The sequence below is a fragment of the Mobula hypostoma genome, chromosome 1 (assembly GCF_963921235.1).
Source record: "Mobula hypostoma chromosome 1, sMobHyp1.1, whole genome shotgun sequence".
Classification (NCBI taxonomy): Eukaryota; Metazoa; Chordata; class Chondrichthyes; order Myliobatiformes; family Myliobatidae; genus Mobula; species Mobula hypostoma.
Window position 1 is genome coordinate 46294851 of NC_086097.1, and position 13974 is coordinate 46308824.

Genomic DNA, 13974 nt, shown 5'->3' on the forward strand with positions numbered 1-13974 from the left:
CAGTGCAACCTTGCTATCTTGTTTTATTAAGCTTCCTGAATTTATCATGAGTGCTACTATTTCCCACAAGACCATAATTATTTTCATTTATAATATTGTCCTTAAAATTGTTCCTGACAAGCACGTTATATCAAGGTTTCACTGTACTTTTCTTTCATCCTTTAAGGCAGTCCCTAAACCTTACTGATCTTATCAAGCTTCTTACATCTGCTTTAAGTCATCCATATTTGACTCAATTAAATATTACTTGTTAGCATTGCCATAAGATAGTTTGCTGTGTTCAAAGCACTTCCTCAGGGCAAATAGTGGTAACTTTTGATAATGTGGTAATTACATTGGTTTAACACTAAAAAGATACAATGTACATGAAAACAAGATTAAATCTCCAAAATTATACAGAGAATCAGTTAGTAATTATAAGACAGAATTAATGACTATAAAAATGATCAACAATCCACGTTTTGACTATGAAACCCCTTTGTCTCTGGAAATGTGGCTCATTAGCTCCTCGCTAGCAGCCACTGGACTCAGCGGTGAGAAACCCAACTTCCTCAGGCTCCGTAGGTCTATGGTGTATATGACTTTGGTCCCACCAAACCCGTGAGGTTGGGATGTCTCACCCACTCAAACTCCAGTTTGTGTGAATACTGTGTGATTACTACTCCCCTGCAATTGCCTGTCGGCAAGAAATAACAGATCATACACTACATACAATTCTAAATAAAGTATATTTATGAATGCTAACTTAACCAAAGAGTTATTAAAGAAAGAAAAAAACAAAAAGGGCCCATTATAATTAAACAAATGTACACATAAATTGGAGCTCACGCACTAGACCCTTGGTCTACATGAAAGCACACACCACCTTCTGAACATTGCTCGAAATCCATCTCAAACAAACGGGCTCTCCCATGGGAGTATTGGTCCTTCCTCCTTGAAGCCATTCATCTGCAGAAAGCACCTTGTGCAACAGGCACGGCATCCTCAGCCATCTTCCCCTCTGTCTTCTCCAGCTCTGGCCAAAAAGACCTCAACCCACACCAGTGCCTCTCACAAAAGCTGCTCCCCCAGCATTCTCTGGAACCTTCTCCCAATTCCACCATCCTGATTGGCTGACACCACATTCCTAAGCTGAACAAAGCCCCGTATCTCAGTTCAAACCCAAACAGGCCAAAAGCAAAACAGACTGCTCTTACAGAACTGCTAAAATTAAATACCTACAGCATAACAGTAAAAATCTTAACCAGGGCATTACAACTAATTTTTGTGAAGAACATCAAATTACGTATTTGCAAATGATTTATTAATGATTTAGAAGACAAACTTCCAAAAGTAGTAGAACAGCAAGAAAAAATGATTACTGTTAGATGCAATTTGTTGAATGCTCACCTCACCAAATGCCCCTCTGCCAATGACTTTCAGCATTTCAAAGTCATCTCGATGTAGCCGCAGTTCCTTTACAGTAGAAGTAAATGGTTTTGCTGGAGAGATCAAAAATGGAAGAATTAAATGGGTTGCCAATATCAAATATCAGTTTCATAAATCCAGGTACAACACTGGAATGTAAATAATATAATACATTAAGTAAAAGGCCAAAAAGATGACAGAATGAGCACTGTTTTTCAATTTATTGAAATACAGTGTGGATCCTGCCCTTCCAGCCCTTTGAGCCATGCCACCCAGCAAATCCCAATTTAACTCTAGCCTAATCACAGGACAATTTACAATGACCAATTAGTCTTTCGATTATGGATGAAAGCCAGAGCACCTGGAAGAAACCCATGCAGTCACTGGGAGAATGTACAAACTCCTTACAGGCAATGGTGGAAAATGAACCCATGTTGCCTGTACTATAAGGCGTAGTGCTTACCACTACACTACCATGCCATCCCATTGTATTAATAGGGAGATTTTTTTAAATGGTGAGAAATTTGTGAATTTGAGTTTAAAGATGGAAACTATGCCTTAGTCATGAAACTCAGAAGATAACATACAAATAGTAGATGACTCTTAATTGCAAGACAGCTTGAGCATCAAGGTACATAAATTAATCTGCAATATGCAGAGACTTGGTGAGACTATACTATACTTAGAATACAGAGCATCCACACATTGGTCTTCAAGGCAGTATAAATATGCTAAACTGATCTGGGAGAGAGCTGGTTACCATATCAGTAGATACTGTATGAATTTAGAAATTTAAGTAACTGATCATAAAATTCTAGATTCTGAAAGACTGATGAAGTAGATTATGAGAGGCTTTTTTTTTAAAACCAAGTGGACATAATCTTAGGATAAAGTCTCAACCAAGATGAGGACAAATTTGTTTACTTAAAAAGTTGTTAAGACCCAGGAATTCTCTATTCCAAAAAAGCTCTGAATGCACACTGAATATAATCAGGACTATGACTTGTGGAGTTTTGAAGACAGGATCAAGGGATATGGAGATTAGGTGGTAAATAGACAAGGTGCAGGAACTGTCATGAGCTTAATGAATGTCTAAGCAAGATCAAAGATTTATAGGCTTACTCCTATAATTAAACCAACGTTCAAAATCCTGTTTTGCCACACCCAGTCCCTTCAAATAATCCACACACTTTAGGTTATTAAAACAGTTATTGCACATATGAAATGATTTTTTTATATATATAGGTTTACATAGACTTAAGATGTAATATTAATATTTTGTGCCATTTGTATCTAATGCTAAAAAAAAACTACATATAAAATAATACACTCCCAATTTTCCACAAGGCATCAACCTAGTGAAATAAAAACCAAGTAATGGTCAAATAGATTTATTCTAGCTGGAGGTCTGTGATTAGAGGTGCTCTGCAAAGATCTGCATTTGTATCTCTGCTGTTTGTGATGTATATAAATGATCTGGATGAAAATGTACATGGGTGGGTTAGTAAGTTTGCAGATGATACAAAGATTGGTGGTGTTGTGGATAAGCATAGAAGACTGGCAAAGAATACAGCAGGATATACATCAGTTGTAGATATGGGAGGTGAAATGGCAGATCGAGTTTAACCCAGCCAAATGTGAAGTGTTGCACCTTGGTCAGTCAAATGTAAAGAGACAAAGCACAGTTAAGGGCATGACCCCTAACAGTGTTTAGGGTCCAAGTTCATAGGTCCCTGGATTAAAAGGCATGTACTATAATGAGAGGTTGCATAAAAATTGTTTTTCTCTGGAGTAGCACAAGGCTGAGGGGAGATCCAATAGAGATTTAGAAGATTAAGAGAGGCATAGATAGAATGGACAGCATCTTTTCCACAGGGTTGAAATGTCTAATGCCAGAAGGCATGCACTTAAGATGAGAGGGGGTAATTTTAAAGGAGATGTTAAAGGCAAGTTTTTTTTTTATTTACGTGGAGAGTGGTGGGTCACTGAAATGTGCTGCCTGGTAGTAGAAGCAGATACATTAGGGGACTGTTAAAAGGCATGTAGATAGGCACATAAATATGACGAAAATAGAGGGATATGGACATTGTGTAGGGATATGGACATCATGTAAGCATAAGGGATTAATTTAATTGGCCATTTTATTACTAATTTATTTAGATGGCACAACATTATGGGCCGAAGGGCCTGTTACTGTGCTGAACTGTTCTACGTTCTATTGCTTTAACTCCAATTAATCAGTTAAGTAGTAACAGTGCTTAAAAATTCAACTTATGAAACTTAAAAATAGTTAATGTACAAGCTGCATACAGAAAAATACAAAGAAATGCATACAACAGGAATTCTGCAGATGCTGGAAATTGAAGCAACACACATCAAAGTTGCTGGTGAACGCAGCAGGCCAGGCAGCATCTCTAGGAAGAGGTACAGTCGACGTTTCAGGCCGAGATGCTGCCTGGCCTGCTGCGTTCACCAGCAACTTTGATGTGTGTTGCAAAGAAATGCATGTTCAGAAACAAAAAAAAGACACCTTTCCCAAGCAAAATTCAGTAGTTCGAGGTATTAGGGTTTCCTCATAGCAGAAAGACATCTAGGTCTTCCATGTATGTAAAGTCAAGTAGAGAAGCCCCTAACTTACTCACAGGTATGAAACAGAATCAATCAATTCACTTAGCTTCTCCAATCTATTCAGAGACCACTTGTGGAGTTCCATTCTGTCGAGATTTCCAATATTTACTCTGGGAACTGGCTCTCAAAGACCCCAGCGACAAGGCAGTGAAGGTGAAATGCAGGCAACTACCCTTTGCAAAATTATGTAATTTTTATGTTATTTTAAAAGTATTTATAAGTGTTGGCTGATGACCCTAGAGCTGCCATAAGGGCACTGCTGGAGGTACGGCAGGCAGTAATGCCAAGCAGGAAATATCTTCCTGTGAATCTCGTTGGCTGGTCTGATTCTTAGGGAAAGTTATTTTCTTTTTAATTTTTTAATCTATTTCAAAGTTGAAAGTACATTTATTATCAAAATACACATATGTCATCATACACTACCCTGAAATTCATTTTTGTGGGCATTCACAGTAACTACAAAGAACAAAGGCAGACAAACAACCAATGTGCAAATACAAAAAGAGAAAAAAAAAACAAATAATAATAATAATAATGATAAATAAATATGTAATAAACATCAACAACAAGTGTTGTAGAGTCCTTGAAAGTGAGTCCATAGATTATGGAACCAGTTCAGTGTTGAGTTTGAGTGAAGTTATCTCCTCTGGTTCAGGAGCCTAAAGGGTGAGGGGAAATTACTGTTTCTGAACCTGGTGATGTGGGGTCTGAAGATCCTGTAGCTCCTGTTCCTGATGGCAGCAACAAGAAGAGAGCATGGCCTAGATGGTGGGGGTCCTTGAAAATGGATGCTGCTTTCCTGTGACAGCACTCCTTCTAGATGTGCTCAGTGGTGGAGAGGACTTTATTTGTGATGGACTAGGCTATATCCACTACTTTTTGTAGCTTTTCCATTCAAGGGCATTGTTGTTTCCATACAAGGCTGTGATGCGACCAGAGTATTTTCTCCACTGTGCGCCTATAGAAGTTTGTCAAAGTCTTAGATGACATGCCAAATCTTCGCAAACTTCCAAGAAAGTAGAGATGCTGCCATGCCTTCTTTGTAATAGCAGTTACGTGCTGGACCCTGGACAGATCCTCTGAAATTATAATGCCAAGGAATACAAAGTTGCTTACCTTCTCCACTTCTGATCCCCTGATGAGGCGCATGGTGTTCTTCACCATAGTTCACTTTCATAAGTGCCTTCAAATGTCAAGGATATACAGAAACATTTCAAAGACCTTATAACCTTGACGGTCAAAGCTAGGGCAAGATTCTTCTGGCTGCTGAAATTTACAACCACATTTCAGGATGATGTTTGTTAAATACACCTCTGTGGGCCTTGCTGTCACTGAGTCCATGGTCCTTTGGGCCAACAAGTATTCTGTATCAAGACCAGATGACAGTGGGAATTAGTGGGAAGGTTTTCATCCCTAATTGCTTTAAGGTGATGAGGCAGCCTTCTGGTGTAGATGCTCCCACAATGTTAAAAAATAAAGCATTCTAGGACATACAGAGATCCTGTGACAATGAAAAAGCAGCAATACATTTCCAAGTCAGGATGGTATATTATTGGGAGACTTGCAGATGGTAATGCCTCTGTACATCGTGCCTTTGTCCTTTAACAGTAGGGGTAACAGTCTCTAAGTAATTACAGTGCATGTTATAGTGGGACAGACTGCAATCACCGTGCAATGATGATGGAAGAAATGAATTTTAACCATGGTCCATGCCAACAAAATCTGGCCATGAGTGCTCCAAATACTTCAGTATGCAACTACAATAACAAGCACATACTTGTCTCATTTAATGTTGTCCAAACTGGAATTATTCTTTTATATCTTTTCTGTGGCTTGTTTTGTGTGGTGTACATAATCAAGAAATTGTGTTTAAAAAAAGATCATCAATGTTTTACAACGCAGGAGGTGATTTAACCAAATTTAAGCTAATCCTCCAATCCTCTAGCATCACTCCTGTACCCACAAGGAGATTGAGAAGCTAAAATCTGGTCCTTTCTTTCTTTACTTCTTTTAACAACCTAGGATACATTTCATGGGAGATGGCAATTTGTCCATTTTTAAAGATTAAGTTTCTCTTAGAAATTGGATGCAACTTTTTGCTTTGTGAGAATTTATTTTCCCTGAATCCCCCAAATCTTCCTGTTGAATTCTTTCAATTTCTCCAAATGAGTTTATATAATGTCTCCCATCCATTACATAATGTACTGGTGGGGCACAGGAGTACAGAGACTCATTCCACCAAGATGCAACACAGAGCGTCAAAGGAAGTCATTCCTGCCTGTGGCCATCAAACTTTACAACTCGTCCCTTGGAGGGTCAGACACCCTGAGTCAATAGGCTGGTGGTCCTGGACTTATTTCCTGGCATAATTTACATATTACTATTTAACTATTTATGGTTTTAATACTATTTAATTATTTATGGTGCAACTGTAACGCAAACCAATTTCCCCCGGGATCAATAAAGTACGACTATGACTATAAGCAACTATTGCTAATGCATTTTTATTAAATTGCTTCTCGCTCTAGTATATTTGGCCTTACCCCAATTTAGAACCTGATTTATTATATTTGTCTTTATCCTTAACTATGCTCAGTCTAACTGCATTTATGATCACTGTCACAAAAAATGGTTTCCAATTCATACTCTTCAAAATGCTCATCTTTATTTCCCAAACTGCATAAGATTAGTTGTGCATTGAATAGTTCAAGTAATCCAATGACCAACAGTTCAAAGAGCTCTTTTAAAAAGTGTTGCCAGATTCTTTGAATTACCATCTCTGTCCCAGCTTCTTATCCATCTTTCCACCTAGAGATGAGCTTGTATAGAGATTCTCAGATACAGGTGATGCTGCAAAGTATCATAATGATAGAGTACTGCATTGTCATGACTAATTTGATTGAATTTTTTGAAGATATAACAAAATTCATTGATAAGGCGGCGATGTAATCTACACAGACTTCAATAAGGCACGTGACAAAGTCCTACATGGGAGACTCATCCTAAAAATTAGAACCCATGGCAAATTGGCTTGGCGAGTACTGATGATGAAGAGTTACATTTGTGATTAGAATCCTGTGACCACTTCTGTTCAACAGATCAGTGCTGCAGACTTTATTGTTTGTCATACACATTAATGATTCGGATACGAATGTAGGAGGTATGATTACTAGACTGGTGGTGTAGTTGAAAGCGAGGAAGAAAGCCTTAGATTACATGAAAACATTAATCAGCTGGTGAAACAGGTCGAGCAATGGCAGATGGAATTTAAACCAGTCAAGTACAAGTTGATTCACTTTAGGAAGATGAATAAGGGGACAGCAAAAATAATGATGGGTGGGCTATAAGATGTAATGAGGAAGAGAGGAACTTTAGATGGATCCCTGAAGGTGACAGAACAGGTAGACAAAATGGTGATGGCAACTGGGATCTTTCTTTATCAAGACCACAGAATATAATGACAGAAGTTTATTTGATTAGGTCACAGCTAGAATACTCTGTAGTTCTGGTCAACACACTTTAGAAAGGACAGAATTGTACTGGAGAGGATGTAGAGGAGATTCGCCAGAAGGTTGACAGGTATGGGGTTTTTCTACTTATGAGGAGAAAATGGATAGGCTAGCTTTGTTTCTCTTGGAACAGCGGAGGCCAAAGAATGACCTAACTGTTATGCACAAACCTGAATGGCATAGATAGTAGATAAAAGGAGGCTTGAAGACATAGGTTAATGGTAAGGAAGAAAGAGATCTAGAAGGGATCTTAGGAAGAATTTATTTATTCCAGAGGGTGCTGTAACTGGAATGAACTGCCTGATTAAGTGGTAGAAGCAAGAATTCTTATAAAACTTAAGCCACTTTGAGATGAGCACTTGAATTGCTACAGCAAAGAACAAAGCCAAGTGCTGGTACATAGGATTAGTTTTGATGGCTAATTAATGGTCAATATGGCCATGGCGGGTCAAAGGATCTTTTTCTCTGCAGTACGACACAATGAAAGGGAGGAAATATATACAGCTTCCTAACATAGGAAAGCGGGAAATGTTTATTCTTTGAGAGTCAAGAGGAAACAGCTAACTTTATAAAAATGCACTGGCATTCATGAGCTTGCAAGAAGCATTCCTGAGTCTGTTGGCCAACAAGTAGGCTAGATTTAGCCTTAATTACTTGCTGCCAGGAGCTAAATTTCCCAAAGTCTGGAAACTCCAGTCACTAAGGTTCAAGTGACTCACAATGTGTAAAGCATGGAAACAGACCCTTCAGCCCACCACATCTGTGCTAATCCCACTTACCTGATTTCGTCCTTACCTATGCTGGGAGAAAGACTGTCACTATCTACCCTTTTGAGCCCTTTAAAATAAAAAAAAATCTCAAGTCACTTGTCAAGAGTCTTCATTCCAGGGAATAAGAGTGCCAGTCTATTCAAGCCCTTCAGAACCAGCAACATTCCTGTGAATCTTTTCCACACCCTCTCTAGCTTAATCACCCATATCCTAAACCATGGCAACCAGAATGGCAGACAATTATCCAAGTGCCGTCTACCAATGATTTGAACAACTGTTTGGATGCCTTCCCAACTCCAACACTCAATGCCTTGACTGATGAAGACAAGCATGCCATTTATCTTCCTCACCACCCTATCCAATTCTGTCACACTTTCAGGGAAATACGTACTTGTACCTTGCTGTCTTGCTGTTCAGAAACACTCAAGATGTGCCATTCACTGTGTATGTTCTGGCCTGGTTTAAATTGCCAAAATGCATCACTTTGAACCTGCACCAGTTAAAGACTTTCCTGTTGTAAACTTTAGGCAATCTTCTTCGCTGTCCACAATACCACCAATTTTCATGTCATTTTCAAATGTAATGTTACCAGCATTCTCATCCAAGTCATTAACATTTTATAATTTAATAATATATTAGGAAGGCATTCAAGATTTAATGTCATTTCCAGTACACAAATGTAAAGGAGAACAAAATAATTGCTATTCCAGATCCGATACAGCAAAAAAAAACTCAGTAACAATTTAAAAAACAATAAATATCAATACAGTATGTAAGACAGCTTATATACGTAGATTGACTGTATGTCCATAAAGTGACACTAGGCGCAGGAGTGTCTGTGCATAAGGTGACTGACAGAAAAAGATAAAGTAGTGGTGGTTGGTGCTGTAGAGGCAAACAACAGGAATTCTGCAGATGCTGGAAATTCAAGCAACACACATAAAAGTTGCTGGTGAACGCAGCAGGCCAGGCAGCATCTCTAGGAAGAGGTACAGTCAATATTTCGGGTCGAGACCCTTCATCAGGACTAACTGAAGGAAGAGTTAGTAAGAGATTTGAAAGTGGGAGGGGGAGGGGGAGATCCAAAATGATAGGAGAAGACAGGAGGGGGAGGGATGGAGCCAAGAGCTGGACAGGTGATTGGCAAAAGGGATACGAGAGGATCATGGGACAGGAGGTCCGGGAAGAAAGACAAGGGGGGGGACCCAGAGGATGGGCAAGGGGTATAGTCAGAGGGACAGAGGGAGAAAAAGGAGAGTGAGAGAAAGAATGTGTGTATAAAAATAAGTAACAGATGGGGTACGAGGGGGAGGTGGGGCATTAGCGGAAGTCAGAGAAGTCGATGCTCATGCCATCAGGTTGGAGGCTACCCAGACGGAATATAAGGTGTTGTTCCTCCAACCTGAGTGTGGCTTCATCTTTACAGTAGAGGAGGCCGTGGATAGACATGTCAGAATGGGAATGGGATGGGGAATTAAAATGTGTGGACACTGGGAGATCCTGCTTTCTCTGGCGGACAGAGCGTAGGTGTTCAGCAAAGCGGTCTCCCAGTCTGCGTCGGGTCTCGCCAATATATGAAAGCCACATCGGGAGCACCGGACGCAGTATATCACCCCAGCCGATGCACAGGTGAAGTGTTGCCTCACCTGGAAGGACTGTTTGGGGCCCTGAATGGTGGTAAGGGAGGAAGTGTAAGGGCATATGTAGCACTTGTTCCACTTACACGGATAAGTGCCATAAATGCTTATCCACTGATGTTTCCCCTTTCTAGATCTTTCTGTCTCTGTCTCTGGAGACAGCTTATCCAGTGATGTCTACTATAAGCCTACTGACTCTCACAGCTATCTGGACTATTCCTCTTCTCACCCTGTCTCTTGCAAAAACGCCATCCCCTTCTCGTAATTCCTCCGTCTCTGCCGCATCTGCTCTCAGGATGAGGCTTTTCATTCTAGGATGAGGGAGATGTCTTCCTTTTTTAAAGAAAGGGGCTTCCCTTCCTCCACTATCAACTCTGCTCTTAAACGCATCTCCCCCATTTCACGTACATCTGCTCTCACTCCATCCTCCCACCACCCCACTAGGAATAGGGTTCCCCTGGTCCTCACCTACCACCCCACCAGCCTCCGGGTCCAACATATTATTCTCCGTAACTTCCGCCACCTCCAACGGGATCCCACCACTAAGCACATCTTTCCCTCCCCCCCACCCCTGCATTCCGCAGGGATCGCTCCCTAGTCCATTCGTCCCCCCCATCCCTCCCCACTGATCTCCCTCCTGGCACTTATCCGTGTAAGCGGAACAGGTGCTACACATGCCCTTACACTTCCTCCCTTACCACCATTCAGGGCCCCAAACAGTCCTTCCAGGTGAGGCAACACTTCACCTGTGAGTCGGCTGGGGTGATATACTGCGTCCGGTGCTCCCGATGTGGCCTTTTATATATTGGCGAGACCCGACACAGACTGGGAGACCGCTTTGCTGAACACCTACGCTCTGTCTGCCAGAGAAAGCAGGATCTCCCAGTGGCCACACATTTTAATTTCCCATCCCATTTCCATTCTGACATGTCTATCCACGGCCTCCTCTACTGTAAAGATGAAGCCACACTCAAGTTGGAGGAACAACACCTTATATTCCGTCTGGGTAGCCTCCAACCTGATGGCATGAACCTTGACTTCTCTAACTTCCACTAATGCCCCACCTCCCCCTCGTACCCCATCTGTTACTTATTTTTATACACACATTCTTTCTCTCACTCTCTTTTTTCTCCCTCTGTCCCTCTGACTATACCCCTTGCCCATCCTCTGGGTCCCCCCCCCGCCTTGTCTTTCTTCCCGGACCTCCTGTCCCATGATCCTCTTGTATCCCTTTTGCCAATCACCTGTCCAGCTCTTGGCTCCATCCCTCCCCCTCCTGTCTTCTCCTATCATTTTGGATCTCCCCCTCCCCCTCCAACTTTCAAATCTCTTACTAGCTCTTCCTTCAGTTAGTCCTGACGAAGGGTTTCGGCCTGAAACATCGACTGTACCTCTTCCTAGAGATGCTGCCTGGCCTGCTGCGTTCACCAGCAACTTTTATGTGTGGTGCTGTAGAGGGGTGGGTTAGTGGATGAAAGTATTGATCAGCCTTACTGCAAGTGGAAAGTAATTGTTTTTGAGTCTAGTGGTCCCAGGGTGGATATTACCCTGATGGGAGTGGGACAAACAAGTCATGAGCAGGGTAGGTAGAATCCTTTATGATGTTACTGACCATTTTCTAGCACCCTTCTGTATACATGTCCTTGATGGCAGGTAAACTGGTGTCAGTGATGCACTGAGCAGTTTTAACTACTTCCTGTCTGGTGCAATGCAGTTTCTGTACATGCAGTGATGCAGCTTGTTAGGATGCTCTCTACTGTGAATCTGCAGATGGACATGAGTATAGATGTGCATAGTCTAGATCTACCCCAGAAAGTAAAGGCATTGGTGAGCTTTTTTGATTGTTTAGGATGTATTCTGGAACCACAAGAGGTTGTGCGAAATGTGCACTCCCAGAAGTTTGAAGGTGCTCGCCATTTACACTGCTGTGCCAATGATGTAGAGGGGGTGAGAGTGGTGCGAGTTCTCCTAAAGTTGATAATCATCTCTTTTATCTTGTTGATATTAAGGAAGAGGTCATTTGTCGGTGGGCACCAGGCCTCAAGCTGTTCCACCTCTTCTCTGTAGCCGTCTTGTCATTGTTGGTGATGAGCCCCACCACAGTTGTGTCATTGGCAAAATTGACAGTGTGCTTACTTAGGTGTTTGAGTGTGCAGTTATGTGTGAGCAAGGTATACAGTAACAGACTCAGCACCAGCTCTGGGGGACATGCGTGTTGAGGATGATGGGAAGGGAGAAGCAGCTGTCCATCCTGAAAGTCTGAAGTCGATTCATTTAGAAGCCCAACACTGAAATGCACAAAGCTGTATTAGACTGAGGAGTAGGAGCTTGTTCACCAAGGTCTGTGGGGCAATAGTGCTGCATGCTGAAATGAAATCCAGAAACAGCATTCTGACACAAGTTTGTATTCAAGGTGTGTCACAACCAGGCACATGAGAGATGCTATGGCATCTGTTGTTGAGCGGTTCTGTTCGTCAACATATTGGTGAGTGCCCAATGTGGCAAGAATGGAGTTTTGGTTACGTATCATTACCAGCCATTCAAAACACTGCATGATGATTGGCATCAGTGCCACCGGGTGGTAGTCAGTTCGTTTTTGAGGTGTAGAGTTCTTTGCTACAGACATGAAGGTGATTGATTTGAAGTATGTTGTTGAGTGAAGTGTTGAAGATGTCTGTGAAGACATCACCATGCTGGTGTGCACACTCCCCGAGTACTGAGCCTGGGATGTTGTTGGGCCCAGGTTGACACTGCACAGTCCTTCTCACATACAGGTGTCCCCCGCTTTTCGAACGTTTGCTTTACAAAACCTCACTATTATGAAAGACCTACATTAGTACCCTGTTTTCGCTAACAGAAGGTGTTTTCACTGTTACGAAAAAATCAGCACGCGCCCCGAGCAGCTGCTCTCCCCCGGATTCGGAACAGCATTCTCGCCAGCATTGCTTTAACATAAGCCTGTGAGCAGCCATTTGCAAGATGAGTTCTAAGGTATCGGAAAAGCCTAAAAGAGCTCATAAGGGTGTTACACTTAGCGTAAAACTAGACATAATTAAGCGTTTTGATCGTGGTGAACAAAGTAAGGACTAAGTGAGTTTGGCTTGTGGAAGCTGACGAAGATGATGTTGAAGAGGTTTTGGCATCCCATGACCAAGAACTGACAGATGAAGAGCTGATGCAATTGGAAGAGGAAAGGATAACAATCGAAACCGAATGAGTAATGATAAAGTACAACTTTAATTTTGAAAGGGTATGTAGCCTTAGGGCATATTTGCAGGATGGTTTGGGTGCTTACAAAGAACTGTACGATAGAAAAATGCGCGGGGCTCAGCAGTCAAGCAAGCCTTCCACATCAGCCACAGCAGACGACCAACCTTGACCTTCGACATCAAGGCGGGCAGTCATAGAAGATGAGCTGCCTGCCCTAATGGAAACAGACAACGACGAGATGACACCCCACTGTCCCACCACCCCAAACCCCAGGCCGCGGACAGATACCGATTCGCGGAGAATGCAGCCGTAGCCGGGAGACACACAGCACATCTTTAAGAAAAAAGCCAGAATAAACTTGCTAATTAATTAGGTACTGCCCGGCACGTAATTGTCGGCCAGCACCTAATTAGTTAGCTTGTTTATTTCAACTTTTTTCTTAAAGATGTGCTGGGTGCGTCCCGGCTACCACTGGACCCCTGCATGCTTCGCGGATCGGTATCGGGTCGCTGCCCAGAGGGCGGGGGCCACTGCACCACCCAAACTCCGACAACTCAACCTAACACACCATCATCAGTGTGCTCTGCACTGCCCCAATTCCGGTAAGTGATACTACACTGTACATACATTATTTCTACTTTATATAGGCTGTGTATTTTTACGTGTTATTTGGTATGGTTTGGCAGCTTCATAGCTTAAAGGTTACTGGAGAGCGCTTGCGTGAGATTTTCTGCCGACAGTGCTTGCACATGTTTCTGCCAAGAGTGCTTGCATGAGATTTTCGCTACGGAGAACAGTTCAGGCAATAATTGT

General features: G+C 42.0%; 1 protein-coding gene across 1 annotated transcript in view; it reads right to left on the minus strand.

Annotated features, from left to right (window-relative positions):
* cdc42bpb (CDC42 binding protein kinase beta (DMPK-like)) overlaps window positions 1-13974 on the minus strand; it is a 215867-nt gene that overhangs the window by 128228 nt on the left and 73665 nt on the right. Inside the window, exon 2 of the mRNA XM_063047649.1 lies at window positions 1390-1481. Coding sequence (XP_062903719.1) covers window positions 1390-1481 — 92 coding nt within the window. The remainder of the gene's footprint in view (window positions 1-1389; window positions 1482-13974) is intronic.